The sequence below is a fragment of the Channa argus genome, chromosome 1 (genome assembly GCF_033026475.1).
Source record: "Channa argus isolate prfri chromosome 1, Channa argus male v1.0, whole genome shotgun sequence".
Classification (NCBI taxonomy): domain Eukaryota; kingdom Metazoa; phylum Chordata; class Actinopteri; order Anabantiformes; family Channidae; genus Channa; species Channa argus.
In genome coordinates this window covers 6776374-6800711 of record NC_090197.1, presented here as the reverse complement: position 1 = coordinate 6800711, position 24338 = coordinate 6776374, and the positions used below count along the sequence as shown (strand labels likewise).

At 38.1% G+C, this 24338-nt stretch overlaps 4 protein-coding genes across 11 annotated transcripts in view; 1 reads left to right on the top strand and 3 right to left on the bottom strand.

Moving 5' to 3' along the window:
- Nucleotides 1-6082, bottom strand: part of LOC137100410 (triggering receptor expressed on myeloid cells 1-like) — a 126629-nt gene extending 120547 nt beyond the window's left edge. Inside the window, exons 1-2 of one of the 3 annotated variants that reach the window (XM_067478235.1) lie at nt 5634-6082; nt 3346-3690 (exon numbers count right to left, since the gene is read on the bottom strand). In XM_067478235.1, coding sequence (XP_067334336.1) covers nt 3346-3690; nt 5634-5682 — 394 coding nt within the window. In that variant the 5' untranslated portion in view covers nt 5683-6082. Of the gene's footprint in view, nt 1-1856; nt 2171-3345; nt 3691-5633 lie in introns of those variants that run through there. The other 2 variants (XM_067478259.1, XM_067478243.1) reach the window with 2 other exon arrangements.
- Nucleotides 1-14603, bottom strand: part of LOC137100452 (major histocompatibility complex class I-related gene protein-like) — a 185966-nt gene extending 171363 nt beyond the window's left edge. Inside the window, exons 1-8 of one of the 3 annotated variants that reach the window (XM_067478296.1) lie at nt 14300-14602; nt 13832-14095; nt 12161-12439; nt 9771-10163; nt 9519-9626; nt 9340-9358; nt 9143-9186; nt 8177-8689 (exon numbers count right to left, since the gene is read on the bottom strand). In XM_067478296.1, coding sequence (XP_067334397.1) covers nt 9186; nt 9340-9358; nt 9519-9626; nt 9771-10163; nt 12161-12439; nt 13832-14095; nt 14300-14351 — 1116 coding nt within the window. In that variant the 5' untranslated portion in view covers nt 14352-14602 and the 3' untranslated portion in view covers nt 8177-8689; nt 9143-9185. Of the gene's footprint in view, nt 1-8176; nt 8690-9142; nt 9187-9339; nt 9359-9518; nt 9627-9770; nt 10164-12160; nt 12440-13831; nt 14096-14299 lie in introns of those variants that run through there. The other 2 variants (XM_067478292.1, XM_067478303.1) reach the window with 2 other exon arrangements.
- LOC137101015 (major histocompatibility complex class I-related gene protein-like) overlaps nt 1-24338 on the bottom strand; it is a 207927-nt gene that overhangs the window by 161887 nt on the left and 21702 nt on the right. The window lies entirely within an intron of this gene.
- LOC137100709 (major histocompatibility complex class I-related gene protein-like) lies at nt 15992-23111 on the top strand. 4 transcript variants are annotated; one of them, XM_067478547.1, is made up of 7 exons: nt 15992-17118; nt 18554-18713; nt 18907-19173; nt 19852-20127; nt 20357-20659; nt 21240-21347; nt 22217-23111. In XM_067478547.1, the coding sequence occupies exons 2-7, from the start codon at nt 18665-18667 to the stop codon at nt 22246-22248; spliced, it is 1035 nt and encodes a 344-aa protein (XP_067334648.1). In that variant the 5' UTR covers nt 15992-17118; nt 18554-18664; the 3' UTR covers nt 22249-23111. The 4 variants fall into 4 exon arrangements, with proteins under 4 accessions (XP_067334648.1, XP_067334646.1, XP_067334650.1 ...); XM_067478545.1 differs by lacking the exon at nt 15992-17118 and adding an exon at nt 17144-17275; XM_067478548.1 differs by lacking the exon at nt 15992-17118 and adding an exon at nt 18303-18418.

Below are 24338 nucleotides of genomic sequence, written 5' to 3'. Positions count from 1 at the left end.
TCCAAATCTCAGACTGGAGTAAAAACAATGTACGTAGCTAAAGATTCTTCTTTAAATTTCCCTTTAAGCAGGTCCATCATTTTACATATTAGCTGAACACAAACTGTGTTGATTGTTAAACTTGACAGTTTAAATTTCACTTGTCTGATTGGGCTGATTTTCCACACTGCTTTTTTGTTGGGAGTCAGTCTCTGTTCTTTATATTTTTTGGGTTTATTTTGTTGACATCAAACAATTAAGATCCAAACACAAAGCAAATCAGTTTAAATGTTAGATTCTTCAAAGTGGCCACTTTGTGTCTCAGCCAGCTTTGAGAGACAGGGACCTGGAAAGGTTGAGTTTCCATCACTCTGTTGGCAACTACTCTCAAACCATCTCATTTGGGTTCAAGTCAGGTGATTGTGGAGGCCAGGTCACCTGATGCTCGCTCATTGTCCTGTTGAAAGAATAATCTTGGTCTCACTAAATGCAAATCCTACAGTATGTTGTAGTAGACATGCTGGCTGAAGGTGTCCTGAACTCCTTGAAGAAATCACTGACTAACACCCCACACCATCACCTCATCCATGCTTCACAGTGGGAACCAGACATGCAGATATTACACCACAGATTCACAAAGTCACAGCAGTTGGAACCAACAATGCAGCCAAACCAAACCCCAAGTTCAGACTCATCAGACTAAACCGTACATTTTCTAGTGTCCTCTCGGAAAAGCTGATGTTGAGATATGTCCTTGTGTTGCATTAAAGAACCATAGCTTTCTGTTAGTTAAAAAAGCTGCTACCAATATTTCATAGTATTGTTTGTTTATCGCAGGTTACGTTTTTTAACTAACAGAAAGCTGGAACAGTTTCCTCTTTAGCTCTAAGGAGTAAACTAAGTGGTTTGGTTGAATCTCTGAGATCATGCGAGTCATCACTGATGAAATTTAACAAACCAGCTTTAAAATGCTGTAGATTTAAGAACTATTTACCTTTAAACTACACAATCTGAACTTTGCACTAACATACAACACATTCCCAGTCAATTCTCCATGTGTGTTTTCAAGCATTGTTGTAATGTGGTAAAAGTCGTCAAGAATAACTGGGTCATAACTGGGTTTTCGGGGGCCTTGGCTTTGGGTTTAGATCCATTTTTAGATCAGCTGTGAGGAGCCATATTGTTTTTTGTTGATTACATCAGATGACAGGGTTAGTGTGAGGAGGTGAGCAAGAAATGTGTGCAGACCAATGATGCCCATGTTACAGACTAAAACAGAGATGCCAAGTTTGAAAAAAGTACAAAATTACAAGCAGTAACTAAGGAAAAAGCAGTAAGAACAATATCCATTCATCTATTATCTGTAACCGGTTATTCCCTGTGGGTCACAGAAGGCCTGGAGCCTGTTCACCACAATCATCAGTTGGTGTTAATGTTGTGGTTTTGCTGGGGCTCGTTCGCTGAAACTAGAGCACAGACTGGTTTCGTTTTTTATGTGATAAAGATGTGAAAATAATTTACATTTTTGATATTTTTCACATAGACAAACTTCTTCTACTATACAACAGAGTAAAGTTAAATATGTGACAAATTTAAAGAGGAACTTCTGCTGAAACAGTGTTTGTGCTGCACAATTTATCACCATTTTTCACTAAGAAGTGAGTCATGTCCAGACAGACGCCCAGTGACAGTCTTAGGTTATGATGAAGAGCAAGTGGAGAAAAGTTGCACTAATGCTGCATAGTATTGAGACATGGAAGAGACAGAACAAACAGAGCAATGCTGATGTGTGTGTGACTAAACTAAACCTCCATTAAAACTAAGAGAAAAAGCTCATTCAGAAAATCCAAATAAGTCTAGAAAATAAAAATACTCACAGAGGAAGAAGAAGCAGATTAAAATGTGATGAACGTCCATGTTGAGGCTCTGATGACTTAATGCTGCCTCTCTTCCTTCTTCACTGTCAAACCAGGAACTTGTCACTTCTCTAGAAGACAGAGTCCCTCCTTCAAACACACTCATCTCCACTCTCCTCAAGTCTTTCTATCAAAATCAATCAACCACAACATCAACACCAACTGATGGTTCTCTGTCACTGGAGAGTCATAACATATTACATATGTTCTAATTATAAGTAGTTTATTAATTGGCTGGATAACAAAACCTATATCTGTCCTGGTTCTTGGACTTTTCTTTAGATTCATTTCCTGCCCCTGGCTTTTATTTTGTAGTCCCTCAGTACCATTTCCTAGTTAGTTTCTTTAGGTTTCTCCTTGTTAACCCTCATTGTTTTCACCTGTGCTCCCGTGTATTTATACCCAGCTCTCCCCACTGTCCCCCAGATCTTCTCTACTTTCCTTTTCCCTGAACATTTCTATGGACAGTCAGTACCTTTGGACATTGCTCTCCCTGTTGTGTGTTCTCCCTCAGTGCTCAGCCTGATCCCCAAGTTTGGACTGTTAATAAACCATCATTCACATTCAAACCTCCTCTCACCGTCTCTTCTTTTGGGTCCTGATTAGAAAATTAACTACACTGTGGTAATGTGACATTATCATGTAACTATAATGTAAAAGCTGTAATTTTACCTGGTGTAGGTGGTGGAGATTAAGCTCTTTGTAACTTTGTATCAAATTAAAACTTTTTATGATGGAATAATGTGCAGAGGTTTTTCTTCTTTAATCAGATGATTGTTTGGTTTAGCAATTGTGAAAACAGTGAGAAATGTGGTCTCTGATTTACTGTAAGTGTGGAACAGCCTGATTTAGTCATAATTTAGGTGATGAACAACGTAGTCAGACTGATCCTGTCAACATCTTTAAGCCAGAAACACACATTTGTTTCAGTCTTTGAGGACAACTCCACCTTCATTTATGGGGCATCCAAAGTAACCCCATGCTGCTCATTTTCATTTCTCCTTAGTGGGACAGAGTTCAGACTCACTCTGCTCTTTCTTCTGTTTCATCACCAATGTTATATAATGTTCACCTTCTGTCAAGGTGCATGGACGAGGAAAGTAAACGGAACAAAAAAAAAAACGTTCGGCAGCACTTAATTACTTGGTGCAGATTATTGAACAAACACATTTTGGCTTGTGACATTTATCAGAGTCCGATTGACTGTTCTAACAATAAAAAGCTTTAGACGCCTCATCAACTGGAATATTATATCTAATAATTCACATTCTCAGCCTGCTTTGGTTGTCAGGAGCTTACACTCATACAGTTCTCAGAGCTCCATCCAGGTTATACTGAAACTGACCTTAACGGTTTAACTGTTGATCAAACACACAAACAAACATACACACACTAAAATAACATAAAATGACATGAAGGAACATTTTCAGAACTTTCAGTAGAAACTCACCTTCTGTGACAATGATCTCAAACTCATGATGCGAATCTGGGAGCAGAATTCTGTCCAAACTACACCTGTACAATCCTGAGTCAGACTTGTTCAGCTGTGTGATGCTCACATACATGAGTGATAGAAAAAATCCTTCTTTATATTCAATACTGTATCTGCCGCTCTGAGCTCTGTTACTGGTTGTTTCAATGAGAATGTTTCCTGTTGTACAGTCTCCTTTACAGAACAACTTCCTGCTTCCAGAGAAATAAAATGAGCATCCAACTGTGATGTTTCCTCCTTCAGTTCCTGTGTGAGTGGTGATTTGTGCATTGATGAGACCAGTGTTTCCATCCTGCAGAGCTGCTGAAAAGATGAACAATCAATAGTTACTATCTTCCTGTAAGATGCTACAGTCTGATTATGATTCCTGTTTTACATTTCCACACAATCACACTGAGCACAGAGCTCATCACTTCTACTACAGTCACACTTTTTGATTCTGTCAAAGATTTAGAAAATGTAAAATTCTCTCATCCACCTGTTTGAGTAATCTTATTTTAGTGTTTGTGTGTTTGATCAACAGTTAAACCTTTAAGGTCAGTTTCAGTATAACCTGGATGGAGCTCTGGGAACTGTATGACTAAGTAAAAAGCTTTAGACGGCTCATCAACTGGAATATTATATCTAACAATTCACAGCCTGCTATTGTTGTCAGGAGCTTACACTCATACAGTTCCCAGAGCTCCATCCAGGTTATACTGAAACTGACCTTAAAGGTTTAACTGTTGATCAAACACAAACACTAAAATAACATAATAACACAACAAAACAATAGAAACAACATAAATGGACATGGTGCTATGGTCAGTGAATACTTTGTACATGTATTTGGTAACAATGGGGCAAAATGTGCAACCAAGACAACATAAAACTATAATGTAGAACTAAAATCTTTCATTTAAATTTGTACACGTCTGAACTTCCTTGCAGCAAAGGCATCTATGGTATCATCAAATGATACCTGCATAGAAACCTCATAATTTATGCAAATTAAAGCAAGTCTATTGAGATGCTCTTGAGATATTGTGGATCTCAGGTGCAGTTTGATAAACTTTAGTTTAGAGAAGCTCCTTTCTGCAGCAGCTACTGTCACATATTAGGACAAACATTTAGTATCTTCTCCTGTAGGAAAAAGATAAGTTGGTATCTCATGCTTTGGCAGATCCGGGAAAGTTTGCAACTCCAGTGCCAGTTCCTATTAATCCAGGTGTCAAGGTTTTGGTTAAGGGTGGAGCCAAGAGAGGAGACAGTGCGAGGGATGAACTAAAAAGGGCTTTAATTGACAGAGACTCAAATAGTAAACAGAGGTCGCTCCTAACAGGAGGGTATTAGAAACTGGATTCAGAACAGATACAGACTAAGACAACTAACCACAGGACCAGCACACGAGGGGAGTTAACTTAATAGAAAATAAGATAACAGAATGGATGTTGAAAACAAGAGGGGAACATAATTTTCCAAAATAAACACAGTTAAGGCTCAAAAGTTCAGAGAGTCTATTGTGGGTTAGATGACAACAAGGATCTGGCCCAGAAGTGAGGGGAAGACTGGGCTTAAAAAGTGAGGGGAACAGGTGCAAACAATAAGGGACAACGAAGGTAAAGATGGGGAAAAAAACAAGAACAGGAAGTGGGGAGAAGGGGCCACAAAATAAAAGTCCAAGGACAGGAAGTGTGTGGGATCATGACACCAGGTCTGACTGCCCACTACAGCTCAGGGTGTAGCTCAGTGTTTCACACTGATTAAAGTAAAAATGCTACATTACAATATCAGTGCATTATTATGTAAAATTCATAAGCTCACTCTAAAACACACTGTGATTTGTCGGCTGTTTCTCTTTTTATTAAGAATCTGGATCTGCAGAGTAAATCAAGCAGTTTTCACAACCTCCCCCTCTGCTTTTTACTTGATCCACAACATTGTTACAAAATCCCAAATGTTAATGTTTGTTACTTTGTGGAGCTAATGCAACCACAAGGGGGCACAAGCCAGTGTCTTCTTGTTTCAGTCCCAAGTCTGGATAAATGCAGAGGGTTGTGTCAGGAAGGGCATCCGACGTAAAGCACAGGACAAATTGAAAATGCGAGTCGTGACAACGACTTCCATAACCCGGTCGGGGCCCCGGTTAACGACGACTGCCACCGGTGCCTAAAGTCTAAAGTCTTTTCAAACTGAGGTAAAACTGTGGACGCAGGGACAAAGTGCAGACTGAAGTAAAGAGTTTAGAGATTGAAATGTGAACTTACCTGGTGATGAAACGTGACAGAAGAGAAGCAACAGAAATAACGACTTCATCCTGATTTGATCAAGAATCACGGAGAAATAATCGAGTTGCTTCGGTCTCTGTGAAAGATGGGAGTGTTTGGATATTTGGCACAAATCCCACAACGTCGCCAGATTTCAATGCTGCGATAATAAGAAAACAATGAAATAGTAAAGTAGAGACAAGAACCTAATACAAATGTCCTTAAAAAGCCATTTGTTTCATTGATGATACACCGCGTATTTAAATGAGTTTTCCTTTCTTTTGAGTTACATTACATGTTAAATGTCTCCCCCCTCTGGACAGATCAGGAAGTGACTTATAACGGGACCCACTTCACAACACGATACACAAATGTGTTTCTGAGGAACAAACATTAAAGAACAATTAGGAAATGAAGTTCCCACGTCTGTAGATCCACAAATGTCACTATAAATTGTGACTTATGTGGCAGGTAGACACTAGGACTCATGTAGGGCGGTGGAGAGAGGAGAAATGTGAAGCAGGTGTGGGAGGCTGCTGCTGCTCATTCTGCTGGGACTTTGGACATTTGTCTGCTTGTGGTCTTAGTAAGTTCATCTTTATTCTTTTGTGTTTTGTATTTTAATGTATGTAGTAAAAGTAGGGCTTTAAATCCCCTGAGGTTTTGGGTCTGTCATAACATTTATGGGTTAAAAAGTTGAGCAGTCTGACCACCTGGTGTAAGTTATGGTGTTTGACTTTATATAAAAATATAAAATGTGTGTTTGCTTCCGGAACTTTCTGGACCCAGTCCTGCTTTAATTCTGCTTTCTTTATGCTGCAGTCACACTGATGCACCTGAACTCCATCCAACACTGAAACTATGACAAATATGTCCGGAAATGAAGGACAAAGGTCTTAGAACGAGTTCTTACTAGTACAAGTAAATGTTTAATGTGTAAGTAAGTCCAAGTAAGAAAACTCCCCCAATTATAAATTTAGCTCAAAACTGGAAGAGTCTTGTTTCACAGGAGCAGGTCTCAGGACTGTGCCAGACCCAAGTGGATCCAAATGAACACGAACATGAGCCGTATCAGCTGTGACCAGATTATCAGTCATGCAGAGGAGAAGAGAATGAGGACTGACTGAGCTTCTTTGTGTCTAAAGCCCAAAAGCACCTGAGCCAAACTGCAACAGGCTGAATTTATTTAAATGCTGACAATAAATTAAATTAATGTTATGTCACTTCAGCAGCTGCTTACGATTTTTCATCAATTCAAATCAATTCAATTCAATTCAACTTTATTTATATAGCACCAAATTACAACAAAGTCATCTCAAGGCACTTTACAGAATAAAGTCCAGACTACACAAGTATGTAGAAGCAACCCAACAATTCCCCCTTGAGCAAGCCCTAGGCAACAGTGGAGAGGAAAAACTCCCTTTATTGGGAGAAACCTCCAGCAGAACCAGGCTCAGGGTGGGCGGCCATCTGCCTTGACCGGTTGGGGTGAGTGGAAAGTGAAGAGAGAAAAGAAAAGAGCAACAACAAAACAACAACAAAAAGCAACAACAAAACAACAAGAAAAGCAACAACTAAACAACAAAAAAGCAACAACAAAGCATCCTACAGGATGTAGGACACAGAATTAATGGCATACAGTGGTGACAAGTAAATGTATAGAGAAAAGCAGTTTTAACTATAAGCTTTATCAAAAAGGAAAGTTTTAAGCCTAGTCTTAAAAGTAGAGAGGGTGTCTGCTCCCCGAATTTAGATTGGAAGCTGGTTCATCAGCTTATGGAAAAAATATTAAACACTGCATGTGTGGATGTAGAGTGTGGAGTTGTCTTAAAAAATATAGCAAAGGAAACAAAGAAACAAATGATAAAGTATAAGGCAAAAGAGCTGCAGGATGAGAGATTTGGGAAGGATGAGGTTTAAACCAACTGAAAGAGGCTCTGTCTGTCTGCAAGATGAGCAAAACGGACAATATAAATAGGAGAATAAAGACCTGAACATGTGCTGTGACCTGAGAAATGGGAAAAGGGGAATGTGGTTCATCTCATCATAAACTACAGAAAATCTAATACAAAGACTAAACACAAAGTAGGTTTAAATGTTAAATGCACTTACTGAAGTAAATAAGTCACTTTGAGCTCATTTGACCTAATAACCTGATACCTGCCACATTTAGCAGCAACAAACACTTTAGATAACTGGAGTTCAGTATTAGAGGTGCAGTGGTCCAATCTTCTTCAGACACACTGGAGACAAATGAGAACAACGTGTTTAAGGTCCTGCCACAGCATCATGTTCCCCTCAGTTATGGAAAGTCACCCAGACCCTGAAGCAACAAAGCATCACGACAAAAAAATAAATAAAAATAAAAAATGAAAATAAAGTCAGATCCACTAGTACAAGTATCTACAAGTATCTGACTCTAACTACATGACTGCCAGCTGAAAAAAGTACAACACAATGTGTTTGTTAAAAATGATACAATTCCAACAGACAATGAGCATTAAATGGACATTAGGAGACAGATTGAACACAGCAGCTAGAAATATGAAATATTTTCTCTTTTATTCTGAATCAAATGACAAATGACTTCATACATATTAAATGTCACATTTAAAACATCATAACACATTTTAATAGACAATGAAATGATCACAAACTCACAAGAACAAATGAAAACTGTTCAGTCATATCAGATTTCACAGATATCAAATTAATTCTATTTACCTGCACAGTGACTCCTGAAGGTGCTTCACAAACAGCATGAAATTAATACATTTTAAAATAAAAATATCACCTGGTGTTAAAGGTGACATTTCTGTCTGTGCATTATGTGCAAACACAAACATTTTTAATGACATATTGGACAAAAGAGTTGACAACCAGATTAATAAAATCAGCTGTTTCATTATTGTGTCTTCAGATGTAAAAACACTCTCACTTAACCAGTTTGATTCATCTGTGATCTGATAGTTATATGTTCAGATTAAATTAAAACACAAACTCAGGTTTGATGTCACAGTAGCTTCACAGGACGTCTCTTCTTATGTCTCTGGACCCTGTTAAGACACATTATAAAGCACCTTAAGGCAAGTTTGTGACACTGGGCTCAATTTATTTTATTTTACACTTCCACTCAAATATTATCTGAATGTAAACTACAGGATCATAATTATACATTATGATATAATCTGATCAGCTACAACATTAACAACACCTGGTGGTTTTAAAATACAAATATTATGTTTTTATATGTGTTTTGTACTTTATTAAAATGTAGATTATCTGCTTAGTACTTTTACTTGAGTATTGAGTGTGTGTGTACTTCTACCACCTCTGTACACAGTGTATCACAGTTTGCAGTGTTTGGGGCTGTGTAGCTGCAGATTGCTCAGAGTGGCCATGCTGACGCTTGTCCTCCATCATAATATTCATAGTAATAATATTGTAGCTGATGTTTGTAGTACTGGTATGTACACAGCATATTTTAGTTGAAATAATGAAGTACTCACTGTGATCAGTTTGTCTGATGTCAACTATCATATCAACTGAGAGTCTGAAGCAGAAAATTAAGTAAAATTATTGAATTATTTAAATAAAAGACTGGACATAAATTATTGATCAACTACTAATGGTAATAATAACAAGCATATTAAATTCATAATAATACAACAATGATTTATAAATAAATTGGATCAGAAAAACTTACTAGATTATATGTCTGAAACCTGAAACACAGATAAAAGTTTATAGTAATATCTATTAAAATAAATCTAAGATCGTACAAATAAATTAACAGAAAATTATAACATATCTTTTACCCTTATTACTTAATGTGTTGTCCCTGAGTTGAACCAACATATTAAATCCAGCAGTGGTGTTTCTTACCTTTTCTTTTCTTCCTCCAGATGAAGAGTCCAGTGATGCAGACTGACAGCAGCATCAGTCCTACAACAACTCCAATGACAGCACCAACAGGAACCTGTGAGGGAGGAACTGGAACCAGAACAGAAGATTACTGAACCTGATTTCTCACAAATGTTCTGTGTTTACATAATTGTCACGATCTTTGACCTTGACAGTGTTTTACAAACTAAACATGTGTGTTTAAGTTTCATTACATCTGACTTACAGTCTTACCCAAGTTTGTTCTGATCACTGCTTCGTTCAGTTTGGTAATTATGACTTTAACACCAGAAAACTGAAACACACAGTCGTATCTCCTCCAGTCTTCAGGTTTGACTGACGAAATGTTCATCAGATCAACTCTCATCTGGAAGCTTCCATCATGGTTGGGGAGGATCTCTCCATGGTCCACGTCCTCATGAAGCTCCTCTCCATCTTTGCTCCAGAACATTGTGGCTCTTTCAGGGTAGAAACCTGTAGCGTGGCACCTGACTGGAGAGGACGGAGACTTCTGGAGGAGAGACACTGAGGGAGGAACTAGAGTAGAGAGAGATACAAACTGAAAACTTCTGTATGATAAAGTATGTGGAGCTCCACTGAGAAACGGTGGAAAGTGGGAAAGAGGAACTGAGACCATGGAGGAAGAGAAAGTGAGAGAAGGTGAAGGAGGTGGAGAAATGTGAGAAAAGGCAAACAGGAAAGAAATGATACAAGGTGAAATTCAATAATGATGTATCAAGAGAAAAGGGGGATAAGAGAAGCAAATAAAGACAGAGTAAAGACACATCAATTTGATTTATAGTGAAACCATCAATATGTGCTGAAAATTTAAAAGCAAACTTAACATATGTATCCGGCTGGTGATGATAAATCATTAGAATATACGTCCACTGAACCCCATGCAAGAACATTTTGTATCTTTGTCCTAAATTTCTTTTTAACTAAGCTGAGTTGGCATCAACATTAAAAAGGAGCCAACACGATTAGAAAAATGTTATTTCATTTTATTACTATTCATTTTTTACCTTTATTTAACCAGGAAAATTCCATTGAAATCAGGAATCTCTCTTGCAAGTGACACCAGGCAGTAAAGTACAGTAGCAGCCATACAAAATACATAAACAATAAAACAGAATGACAGCTATACCGACACTTCTTCACTGCATTCTTTATGATACTCCTAAAATCATTAATGGCCATGAATGTTTTTAGTTTAGGAGTTTTTTTGGAGATTATTCAATAATCATCTAAAATGATGTTTTGCCAAGGTTTGTCCAAGCCTGAGGAACAACCGCAAACATTATTATAACAACGAGAACTGCCAGAAAGGAGGGTACCCCACCAAGCTTTACAGGTGAACATATACCAATGTTACTTTCTACGAAGTTAATGATGTCCAGCCAACTAAATCATAGAGAATGCAGTGGAAAGTGAAAATAAAAGCCAATGTTCATTTTGAGTTTCTTAGTTAGAAGTGAAAAATATGTCTATTAAATGAAAGCTTTTCATTAATCCATATCCCCAAGTACTTGTAGAAAGACATCATTTCAATCAATGTACCAACAGATGTATATATTCTTATGAATATTTTGCAGGGAAACTGTTGATAAAACCATAAACTTTGTTTTCTGGGCATGATTGAAATGCAAACTGAAGTTCTTCAATCACCTGTGCTACAAAAGGAGCATATATGTAAATAATTGTGTCATCTGCATAGTGAGGGACTGAACTAACAAAAGCATTTATTGGTAAGAACTCGATGACAAACAGAAATTGCTCCTAACAGGAGGTTACAAAGAAACAGGCTCATGGCAGGTAACAGACTAACACTATCAACTTGAATGAAGACTGGAGAAGTTTCCTTAAAGAAAACAAGAACATTTAGATGAAGTCACTGTAATCATCAAGTCAATTGCATGTTTTCTGCTGTGAAGAACAGCAATTATTCTGTTTATGACATGCATGATAAGTCCAGTTGGGACTTTTGTTTGTAGCTAAGAGAAACACTGAGTACAAGAACATTTTTGAATGACACAAATTGTTTTAGATCATTTGTATGTGCTGCCCTAAAATGTGGTCCATTGTCTGCAATCTATGAATATCTGACAAAAACTCAGGGCCAATCTATCAAAAAGATGTTAAGATATTAAACTATAATCACATGGAGACAATGATGCTACTAATCATGTAGATCTTTATGGAAATCATATAATGTGGGTTTTCTTCAGTTTGTAGATTCTGAATGTTAAAGTTCGACTCGCGATATAACAGGTAAGTTAGTCTCACATGTGAACAACCTTTGCTTCAAGTAAATGAACTGCATGTACGGACTCTCTTCTATTAAACAACAACTGTTGTATACTAATAATGTAAATCTGTAAATGAAAATTAATTTCTAGCCACAGAATTGACCAAATGTAATGACTGAAAATGATGTCACAGGGTAAAAAAAAGACCCCCCCAAATAGGATCATTAAATGGAGCAAAGTGAGATCTTCTTGTGACAAAGTGACAAAATTTACCAAAAAGATGGTAAAGATCAGATTGATAAGTTTGCAAATCAGTGTTTCTACTTTGTGAACATAGTTGTGTTCATGAAAAGACATCAGGCCGAGTAACTTTACCTGGTTTCAGCAGAGATTTATTCCCATAACTCAAATACATCTTCAGCCACTGAGGATAAATCTGAGTGATGAAGTTCACACGCTCATTATTTGACCCTGTGTCAGCATCCCACTGCTTTTTGATAATGTCAGCTTGTCCTTTCAGAGGGATCCATGTCTTTGTGGACAGGTTCAGTGTCATTAAGTCTTCTCCATCATAACCACACTTCATAAAACCACTGACCTCTCCAGTCTTATTGTCCCATTCACTGCCACGCATCACCTGTAAAACATGGACACCTGAGAGAAACAGACAGACAATAGAGATTTAAATGTTTTATTCTGTGCAAAGATGATTTTAACCATGCTCCAGATTGCACAGATGACCAGTGGGGATCTTTGATGTGTCCCTCTCCTCCTCATTTAGGATTGGTTACACTGTATAGGGGCCTGGTGGGTCAGTGGTAGAGCATTGGGTTGAGATGCAGAAGGCTAAGGGTTTGAATTCCAGGCCCCCAGGTGTGGCCCCGCCCGGCCATTAAGTGCCCGTCCCGAACCCGGATAAAATGGGAGGGTAGAGCATCAGGCCTAGAAACCCATGCTAAATCAACGTGCGGAAAACATTCCAATGTGTTGACCCAGAGGGGACAAGCCAAAAGCCGTTGATCTACTTGGTGCATCACTGTATATAACACAGAGCCAGACCTGTATTCTTGGATAGATTCCTAGGGTCTAGTTGTTTCTGTGGATCTGATCAGCTTTGTTTACAGAAAAGCCCAAGTTAACGCTTAAGTTAGCTTGAATAACACAGTAACTTTGTTTTGTGATACCAGCCCCTGGTATTAATGCCATCAGCTGTTTGAATGTGTGTTGTCTGGGTGTCACGTTATGGTCTGTCAATACTGAGAATTGTAAAAACCACAACTTTCCAACTATTGTTTTGTGAAGTCAGACTTCCATTTATGCTGCACTCAAAGCTACAAGTCACCAAATTCATCATCTTGGTTAGAAGGTCACTTTACAACTAAGATACATATCTGTTTAAAACAGGGGTTTTCTACTAACTGTGACCCAGGGACCATCATTCTCAGAAGCAACCTGAAGACCACTTGTGGGTTAAACTAAGATATTCAGAGCATAGTCTGCACATGTGACTCTGTTGGATGTGTCACAGGGTTTTGCTTTTCCCTGTCCAGTAAATCTTTTGCACTGCAGCCACAGAATCGTAACTGTTTAAAACTTGTTCTGAAACAGCTGTTAGCAGACATCCTAAAAGCATGTCTGCTACACTTACAATTAGCATCAATGAAGACCCTACCTCATGTTTAAGATTTCATTAAGGATACAAAAATGTTACGGCTACAGAACAAACACTGCATTACAAACTTTATTCAAACATGCTCACAATTTAGTCTCACTCATTTTTGAAGAGAATTCTGGTTTAATCTAACAATAACATCTCATGTGAGAAAACACTCGTGAATGCACATCTGGGTTAGATTTCAAAAATATGCTGAGCAGCTGCAGCTGTAGTGACGTAAAAAGGAAGAAATTATTCTGTCTGGAGATCTCATTGGAAGGGTTTGCCTTCATTGTAACAGCATGTATGTTGTGTAACACTTGTGCTGAAAGAAAGAGCAGTGTAGAAGGTAAAATATAAATAAAGGGGCTATAACACAGAACATACTGTACCTGTACTTTGGTTAAAGTGCTGCATGAATCTATGAAGTCTGGATTTGTAGAGGTCAGGCAGAATGTCAAAACATTGTTCTTTCACCCAGTCCCACAGCTTAGTGTCATCAAATAACTGTTTCCACGCATCGTGTTTTACTTCCAGAGTTTTGTTGCTGCTGCAGTAACATGACTGAAGGTCATTAACCAGCAAAACAGCCATAAACTCTGGGACGGTTGGGAGTCCAGTAGATGCAGTGATCAAATAGTTCAGGGAGTGTCTCACTGAGGGACAAACATTAAAGACATGAACACTTGATGGCAAATCAAACATTTCACTCATAAATATAACACCTACAGTATATAACTGGTTTTAAACCAGTTGTCTGAGTTGAAGTAAAAATGAAACTGACTTAACGTGAGACAGGAACAGATCACAGAGCAGAGTGGACATTGAAGTAAACTCTAAGATTTGAGATGGGACCTTACCTGATGATGACACACTACAGAAGAGAAGCAACAACAACAAAGTTTCCATCATGTTCTGATAAAGACCCAGTCAGTTCAGCTGCTCTGTCTTGTTGAGAAGGGCTGAACTATTTAGCTTAATCCACTTTCTAAACCATAGGTTTTCAACAAAGTTACCCAGGTTCCAATCTGCTTTCCCTCAATGTGCGGATGTTTCCTGTTGTTTTTATTCATCTTCAGCTGCTTTCTACAGTACACACACAGTGACTGTGCCTCTCTGTGCACAGTCCTCCCTCTCCCTCTCTCTCCAGCTGTTGTTGCTGCAGCAGTGTCGTCTCTAACCTGAACATGTCAGACATGCAGTGTCCCTCCCAATATGTATTATTCTTACAGCCTTAAGATACACAAATTAAAATTATTTATATATATTATTTATATATTATACAATTATTGCACATCAGCCAGACATCTACATCACTTGGAAAGTAATGGGAGGGAGTTTTCACTGGGGGCAGATTAAAGGTGACAGGGGCTCTGAGCTTGAATTACATGACATGGCTGCTCCTCACAGAAATGACATATCAAGACCACAACACACTGATCCACAGCACAAGAATGAAAGTGTGAACTTATTTCTGCTTCATGACCTCATCTTGAAAACACACACTCCACTAATCATTAACTCCACCTAGTGGTGTTAAGTGAATATGGGAAAAACAATGTTAACTCATGAACCAGATGGTGTTAATGTTGTGGTTGACTGGTGTAAGTCAAACTATTTAAGTAAAGATATGAAATAATCATTATTAATGCATGTGTGCATGGAGAGTAGTTAAAGAGACCAACATGACAGTAAATAACAAACATAATCTACATATTGGCTCTTTACCAGTGATAGTGTGTAACTAAGGACACTTCCTAGTAACTAAGGACACTTCCTAGTAACTAAGGACACTTCCTAGTAACGAAGGACACTTCCTAGTAACGAAGGACACTTCCTAGTGCACTTAGTGACATCTTCATGAACTTGTACTTTACTTGAATATATATGAATTTATTTATTCTTTTTCTCCATCAAATTTCAGAAGGAATCTGTATAATGTACTTTTTTCATTTATAATTAGTTGATTTGTTTGAACCATTAAATGATCCTTAACAGGGTTAAGGAAAGTCTCATTTTCTTAAGGTAAATAAACAATTTAAAGCCGTTTCCCTCAATACTTAAAAACTGTAAACTGTATTTGATTATCTCTGTCTCTCTCAGGTGTCCACATTTTACAGTACATGGAAAGCTGTGAATCGGATGAACAGACCGGAAACACTTATCTTGTGGAGGGTGGTTATGATGGAGAAGACTTCATATCATTCAATGTGACGAAGCAAAAGTCGACCAGTCAGAAACCAGAGGCTGACGTCATAAAGCAGGAATTAGAGGCTGACAAAGGCAGAATAGAAGAGACTGTTTACCTTCTTACTCAGACTTGTTCTGTGTGGCTGAAGTTAGCTTTGAATTATGGGAAGAGCTTCTTGTTGAGAACAGGTAGAATCACATGACCAGAGGACATTTCATGGACACAACTATGTTCATATAACCACACTGAAGTATTTTTTTTTAATGTTTCTCACTCTCTTCCCTTTTCTTTGTTCCTTCTCATATCACCCCATTGAATTTAGTCCTTTTTGTTTTTCCTTTTTTTTTTTTCATTTACCTTTCTCAGCCTCCATGGTTTACTTCTTTCATCCGTTCTTTCTCTTTAACCTTCTCTCCCTCTTTCTCCAAATGATTATTACAATAAATCCCCAATGTCAGTTGTCAACTTTATCAGTTCACAACTAACAAACTGATCACAGTGAGTACTTCAATATTTCACTATACACTATGCTGTGTACATAACAGTACTACAAACATCAGCTACAATACTATTACTATTAATATTATGATGGAGGACAATCGTCAGCATGGTCACTCTGAGCAATCTGCAGCTACACAGCTCCAAACACTGCAAACTGTGATACACTGTGTACAGAGGTGGTAGAAGTACACACACACTCAATACTCAAGTAGAAGTACTAAGCAGATAATCTACATTTTAATAAAGTACACAACACATATAAAAACATAATATTTGTATTTTAAAACCACCAGGTGTTGTTAATGTTGTAGCTGATCAGATTATATCATAATGTATAATTATGATCCTGTAGTTTACATTCAGATAATATTTGAGTTTTTCGTCTTGATTGTCACGTGTGTCCTCAAAAGCAGAATTAGAGAATGTAGAACAGCACTGTAACAAACGTGGAGGCTTGTCTCTCTTTTATACTGTAGCTACTGTGTTTTGTTTAGTTATTTCTATATATTAACTTTTTACACAAGTATATAGATACACAACATAAACATACTTTAATAAATTCTATCTGACTGTAAATCAAATTTGAAACATGTGCATCTACACAGTCATGTACTTTGTTATGTTCCCTACAAACATGTATGTAGACACAGAAATTTTAGAAGCCAGCATTGATTTAAATGTAGACAGCTATGAGATGATTGGCTCACAGAGACTGTGGCAGAATCTGATTGGTTTAAGAGAAAAGTAAACACCCTCAGTCCGATAATAAAGTTGAAAATGAGAAAGTGTGTACATAGTAGTTATTTCCTAATATCTGTTACAACTGACTACAACCCTTGTTGACTGAAGTCTCTGTGACCCAGATGTTCACATTTTGCAGGAGATGTTTGGCTCTTAATGTAAAGATGAGACTGAAGACATTGTTGGACATCAACAGTTTGGTTCTGATGGAGAAGACTTCATAACACTGGACCAGAAGAAGCAGAGGTGGCTGTTTCTCAGAACAGGCTGCAACCTACAAACATACGTGGGGTTAAAACAATGTTTGTTTGTTTTTATTCAAGTAACATATTACTCACCAGTTATTGCCCTTAATTCCTGAAGGACTATGTGAACTACAGGAAGATCTTTCTGCAGAGAAAAGGTAGAATCAGGTGACCTGATGTAGTGTAATGATGTAATCAGGTGTAGAAATACTTTAATTAATACTTTAGGATTAAAAACTTTCTACATAGAGCTGAGTTGATGTTTGCACTTTGCTGTATATTCAAAAAAAAGATTTATTATGTTTCTCAATGATAATTGTTATAAAACTAAAAATCTCATGAAGACGTGGAACATGCAGAAATTATAATGAGACCTATTTGCCTTTGGCTTTGACAGTAGTACGGTTGGTAATGAGAGCGTATTGTGTTGTGTGTCTCAAATTATTAGTATTTCCTGAATAAGAAATTGCTCAATGTTGTTCTTACAAAACTGCCTACAGAGGTGCCAAGTATAAAAAAAACACACTAAAGTACACAAAGTACAGTACATTCTAATGCACAAATCATGACACATTCATACTCGTCTCCAGCAGCTGACTTCAGATTTTAATCCTATTTAACAATGAGGCTGCAGTTTGGGTCCAAGACCTGAACTTCTAGGCTGGACAAGGTCAAAGCTGGACAAATGAGCTCAGAGTGTCAGTCTCACAGCTGCTGCTGCACTTTAACAGGGTCTGACACACTGTAGAACTAAATGCTGCCATTTTTAAGGATTTCTGTTATCGCGTAACAGTTTCCATGTTATAAAAAGTGTTACAGGATAACATCAATAATTATATAAATGGTATAATATGTATTTCTGAAAGGAACCTTTCTCTATTCAACATTTATATGTTTGATACATTACAAACATTATTTTGCTGTTACTTATGTATTTTACAGTTCTGTTCCCTTTAGTAAAGTGTCACTGACAGACTTTTACTTATACTGGGGTATTTTTGATGGTATTACTGTTTTTAAATGAAAGTAAGTGTTTTTAACATCATAGTTGACAAGAAAACACTGGGTTAAAACAGGATTCAAATCAGATAAGTAACAATTTCATAGTGACATTTGTGGTTACACATACGTGGGAGCTTTATTATCTGATCGTTTCTAAGTGAATCACGTCTTAACTTTGTCGGCGGAGCGTTTGTTCCTCAGAGACAGGTGCGCGGATCGTGTTGTAAAGTGTTGGATAAGTCCCTTCCTGATTCTTTTGGAAGGTTTGACACCTGTCCATACGAGGAGACATTTATCATGTAATGTAACTCAAAAGAAAGGAAAACTCATTTAAATACGCGGTGTATCATCAATGAAACAAATGGCTTTTTAAGGACATTTGTATTAGGATCTTGTCTCTACTTTACTATTTCATTGTTTTCTTATTATCGCAGCATTGAAATCTGGCGACGTTGTGGGATTTGTGCCAAATATCCAACCACTCCCATCTTTCACAGAGACCGAAGCAACTCGATTATTTCTCCGTGATTCTTGATCAAATCAGGATGAAGTCGTTATTTCTGTTGCTTCTCTTCTGTCACGTTTCATCACCAGGTAAGTTCACATTTCAATCTCTAAACTCTTTACTTCAGTCTGCACTTTGTCCCTGCGTCCACAGTTTTACCTCAGTTTGAAAAGACTTTAGGCTTCAACTGAATATGTTCACACTGTAAATGTCCCATTTGGGACAATATGTGTACAGTATATTAAGGCTGAATACTGAATGTATTTTTATGTTGTCTCACAGTGAAACATTCCCTCAAGATTCTCTACACTGCATCTTCTGGAATCCAAAACCTCCCAGAGTTGATGATTGTTGCCCTGGTTGATGACGTTCAGGCAGGTTACTGCAACAGCAACAAAACCATAGAAATACACCAGGAAGTGTGGAAAAAACTGTTCAAAGACAAACCTTGGCTAATGGAGCTGTGCACTCGATGGTGTTTCGACATACTGCCTAAACTCTTTAAATCTACACTTGACAGAATTATGCAGCAATTCAATCAAACTGAAGGTGCAGTATGTTCTATGTTCTACATCACTTGGAAAGTAATGGGAGGGAGTTTTCACTGGGGGCAGATTAGACACTTCACTAATCATTAACTCCACCGATTGGTGTTAAGTGAATATGGGAAAAATAATGTTAACTTATGAACCAGATGGTGTTAGTGTTGTGGTTGACTGGTGTAAGTCAAACTATTTAAGTAAAGATATGAAATAATCATTATTAATGCATGTGTGCATGGAGAGTGGTTAAAGAGACCAACATGACAGTAAATAACAAACATAATCTACATATTGGCTCTTTACCAGTGATGGTGTGTAACTAAGGACACTTCTTAGTAACTAAGGACACTTCCTAGTAACTAAGGACACTTCCTAGTGCACTTAGTGCCATCTTCATGAACTTGAATATTTATTATTTTTCTCCATCACATTTCATAAGGAATCTGTATAATGTACTTTTTCATTCATAATTGGTCGATTTGTTTGAACCATTAAATGATCCTTAACAGGGTTAAGGAAAGTCTCATTTTCTTAAGGTAAATAAACAATTTAAAGCCATTTCCCTCTTTGATTAATTAAGTGGTTTTAATCTTGAATGTTTTAAATCATCAACAAACTGCAGTACTGGGAGACGAGCAATACTTAAAAACTGTAAACTGTATTTGATTATCTCTGTCTCTCTCAGGTGTCCACATTTTACAGTACATGGAAAGCTGTGAATCGGATGAACAGACCGGAAACACTTATCTTGTGGAGGGTGGTTATGATGGAGAAGACTTCATATCATTTGATGTGACGAAGCAAAAGTGGACCAGTCAGAAACCAGAGGCTGACGTCATAAAGCAGGAATTAGAGGCTGACAAAGGCAGATTAGAAGAGACTGTTTACCTTCTTACTCAGACTAGTTCTGTGTGGCTGAAGTTAGCTTTGAATTATGGGGAGAGCTTCTTGTTGAGAACAGGTAGAATCACATGACCAGAGGACATTTCATGGACACAACTATGTTCATATAACCACACTGAAGTATTTTTTTAAATGTTTCTCACTCTCTTCCCTTTTCTCTGTTCCTTCTCATATGACCCCATTGAATTTAGTCCTTTTTCTTTTTCCTTTTCTGATCTTTCTCAGCCTCAATGGTTTACTTCTTTCATCCGTTCTTTCTCTTTAACCTTTTCTCCCTCTTTCTCCAGATCTTCCCTCAGTGTCTCTCCTCCGGAAGTCTCCGTCCTCTCCAGTCAGCTGCCACGCTACAGGTTTCTACCCTGACAGAGCCACAATGTTCTGGAGGAAAGATGGAGAGGAGCTTCATGAGGACGTGGACCATGGAGAGATCCTCCCCAACCATGATGGAACCTTCCAGATGAGAGTTGATCTGAACATTTCATCAGTCAAACCTGAAGACTGGAGGAGATACGACTGTGTGTTTCAGCTCTCTGGTGTTGAGGACGACAGTGTCATTAGACTGGACAAAGCAGTGATCAGAACAAACTGGGGTAAGACTGGAGTCAGATGTGATGAAACTTGAAAACACACACCAGTTTGTCTGGTAAACAAAGTAGACCCTGAATGCAACCCAGAGTTTGATCCATCCATTATCTTTAATTGCTTATCCTGGTTGGGGTCTTGGGGGGGTTGGAGCCTATCCCAGCTGTCATGGGGTGAGAGTCAGGGTCCACCCTGGACATCTCTCCAGTCTATCTCAGAACAAACACAGAGAAACATACAAACACATTCACACTCACATTCACATCTACAGGCAATTTCAGAGTCACCTATTAACCTAACATGTCTTTGGACTGTGGGAGGAAACCTACACAAGCACAGGGAGAATATGAACACTGCAACCCAGAGTTTTACACCATGAAGAATTAATTATCAGTTCAAATTCTGACAAGATGTTAGGATGTCAAGTCTTGACTCTTATTTTAAAAGATAATTCCATTGAATGTTCCTTTTTTTTTTTTAGTTTGTAAAACATTGTCAAATTTAAAGTCAGTGACAATTATGTGAACACAGAACATCTGAACAAGTGTGTGAGAAACCAGGTTCAATAATCTTCTGTTCTGGTTCCAGTTCCTCCCTCACAGGTTCCTGCTGGTGCTGTCGTTGGAGTTGTTGTAGGACTGATGCTGCTGTCAGTCTGCATCACTGGACTCTTCATCTGGTGGAAGAAGAAAAATGGTGAGAAACAAAGATGGTTCAGGGACAACACATTAGGTATTAAGGATAAAAGATATTTTCCTATTTTCCATTAATTTATTTGTAACATCTGGCTGATTCAGTAACTTCTGAAAACCCAAGAAAAATCACATATGGAGTCTTCAGTCACTGTACAGAATCTGTTGAGCTGTTTTTATACCATTATATGGGAGACAACTACAAAATAATAAACCAATGTATTTCTGTTTATATTTTTATTATATTTACAATATTTATTAGATTTTAATAGATATTACTGTAAACTTTCATTTATATTTTAGGTTTCAGACATATAAACTAGTAAGTCATTTATAAATCATTGGTGTATTATTACAAATTTAATGTCAGTTGTCAGTTGACATCAGACAAACTGATCACAGTGAGTACTTCATTATTTCACTATACACTATGCTGTGTACATAACAGTACTACAAACATCAGCTACAATACTATTATTATTACTATTAATATCATGATGGAGGACAATCATCAACATGGCCACTCTGAGCAATCTGCAGCTACACAACCCCAAACACCGCAAACTGTGATACACTGTGTACAGAGGTGGTAGAAATACACAAACTCAACAGTCAAGTAAAAGTACTAAGCAGATGAACTACATTTAATAAAGTACAAAAGTAAAGGAACTTGAAGGAACGATATTTGTATTTAAAACCACCAGGTGTTGTTAATGTTGTAGCTGATCACATCATATCATAATGTATAATTATGATCCTGTAGTTTACATTCAGATAATATTTGAATGGAAGTGTAAAATAAAATATAATAGAGATTTTTTTATAGCCCAGTATCACAAACTTGACTTAAGGTGCTTTATAATGTCTTAACAGGGTCCAGAGAAATAAGAAGAGACGTCCTGTGAAGCTACTTGTCATGGTCACTTCCTGGTTTTGGACTTTTATTTTGTGGCCCCTTCTCCTTACTTCCTGTCCCTGGTTCTTTTTGCCCAGCTTTACCCTCGTTGTCCCTCATTGTTTGCACCTGTTCCCTCCTCTATTTAAGTTCAGTCTTCCCTTCACTCCCCTGCCAGATTCTTGTGGTCATTGTGGTTGTTATTACCCTCACAAACCCCTCAGACTCTGGACTCTAGGTAAAAGCTGAATGTGTGTTTCATGGACTCTTGTTTCTCTTGGACTTTTGTATTCTGGACCCTGTGCATCTTTCCCCTTTGGTCTGAGGTTTGGTCATATTCCTGTTTGCAGTTTTGTTTTTCCGTGTCTCGTTAATTTAGTTTATCTGTTTGTTAATTAGACTTCCCCATGTGTTTACCTGTATAGGGACTTTTATGTTTGTTTTTTTATGTATGTTTCTTATTTATCTGGTTTACCTGTTTATCAGTTTTCCTTAGTCCCCCTCCGTTTATTACCTGTTACTAGTCAGTTCATGTTTATCCCTGTCTTGTTTATTTAGTAGCATATGCTTTTCCCCATGTCCTGTGTTTGTTACTCTCCCAGTTTTTCCCCTGTGTGGTCATTTAGACTATTAGATTTTCCAGCCTTGTTATTCCTGAGTCTAGTGTTTATTTTTGGTTAACTAAGTTCCTCTCTTGTTGTCGACGTTAGTTTCTGTTGTCTTCCTATTTTCTATAATGTTAACGCCCCTCGTGTCCCGGTCCTGTGGATAGTTTTGTCTGTCTTATCTGTTCTGAACCTGTTTTCTGTACCCTCCTGTTAGGAGCGATTTTCCGTTTACCCTTTTCAGTCTGTCAATAAAAGCACTTTAGTTCATCTCCTCTCTTGGGTCCATCCCTAACCAAAACCGTGACACTACTGTCACCTCAAAATCTGAGTTTATGTATTTCATTTAATCTAAACATAACTATCAGAAGATCACAGATCAAACTGGTTAAATGACTTTTTTTTTACCTCTCCAGACGGAGGATGAGTCGTTAGAGGAGAACTGTTTCCGAAGATTATCAGAATAATTCCTTTTCGCTACTCTGATCTCCTTTTCCAGTGTGTATTTGGCCTGTTTGTACAAGACCCTGTCCCCATTTCTGCGAGCATCTTCTTTGGCCTGACGGAGCTGGCTGAGTTTTGCAGTGAACCATGGCTTGTTGTTATTGAATGTTAAATAAGTCTTTGTTGGAATGCACATATCCTCACAGAAACTGATGTATGAAGTTACAGTCTCAGTGAGCTCATCCAGATCGTTGGCAGCAGCTTCAAAAACACTCCAATCAGTGCATTGGAAGCAGGCTTGTAGTTCCTGCTCAGTTTCTGTAGTCCATCTCTTTACAGTCTTTGCTACGGGTTTAGCTGATTTTAGTTTCTGCCTGTAGGTCGGTATGAGATGAACTAAGCAGTGATCAGAGACCCCCAAAGCTGCCCGTGGGACAGAGTGATATGCATCTTTTATTGCAGTGTAACAGTGATCCAATGTGTAACTGTCTCTGGTGGGACATGCGACATGCTGTCTGTATTTTGGCAGTTCACGTGAGAGAATTGCTTTATTAAAGTCTCCGAGAATGATTAAAACAGAGTCCGGGTGTTGTTGCTCGCGAGTAACTGTAAAGCAGAGCTCACGTGCGCTTGCGGAGGGATATAAACACTGACTAGAATGAACGAGCAGAACTCCCGCGGTGAATAGAACGGCTTACAGTTAATGACGAGTGATTCAAGATCGGAACAGCACATCTTCTTTAACACAGTCACATCTGAACACCACCTGTTGTTAATGTAGAAGCACGTCCCACCGCCGCGCGATTTCCCCGTTGATTCAGCGTCGCGATCAGATCTAAACAGCTGAAAGCCCGGCAGACTTAACACGCTGTCCGGAATGGCGTCGTTCAGCCAGGTCTCCGTGAAGCACAAAACAGCCGAGTTGAAGAAGTCCTTATTTGTCCAGGAGAGCAGAAGAAGTTCGTCCGTTTTGTTGGGAAGAGAGCGAAGATTCGCCAGGTGGATGCTAGGCAGTGGCGTTCTCAGTCCGCGCTGTCGGAGCTTCACGAGA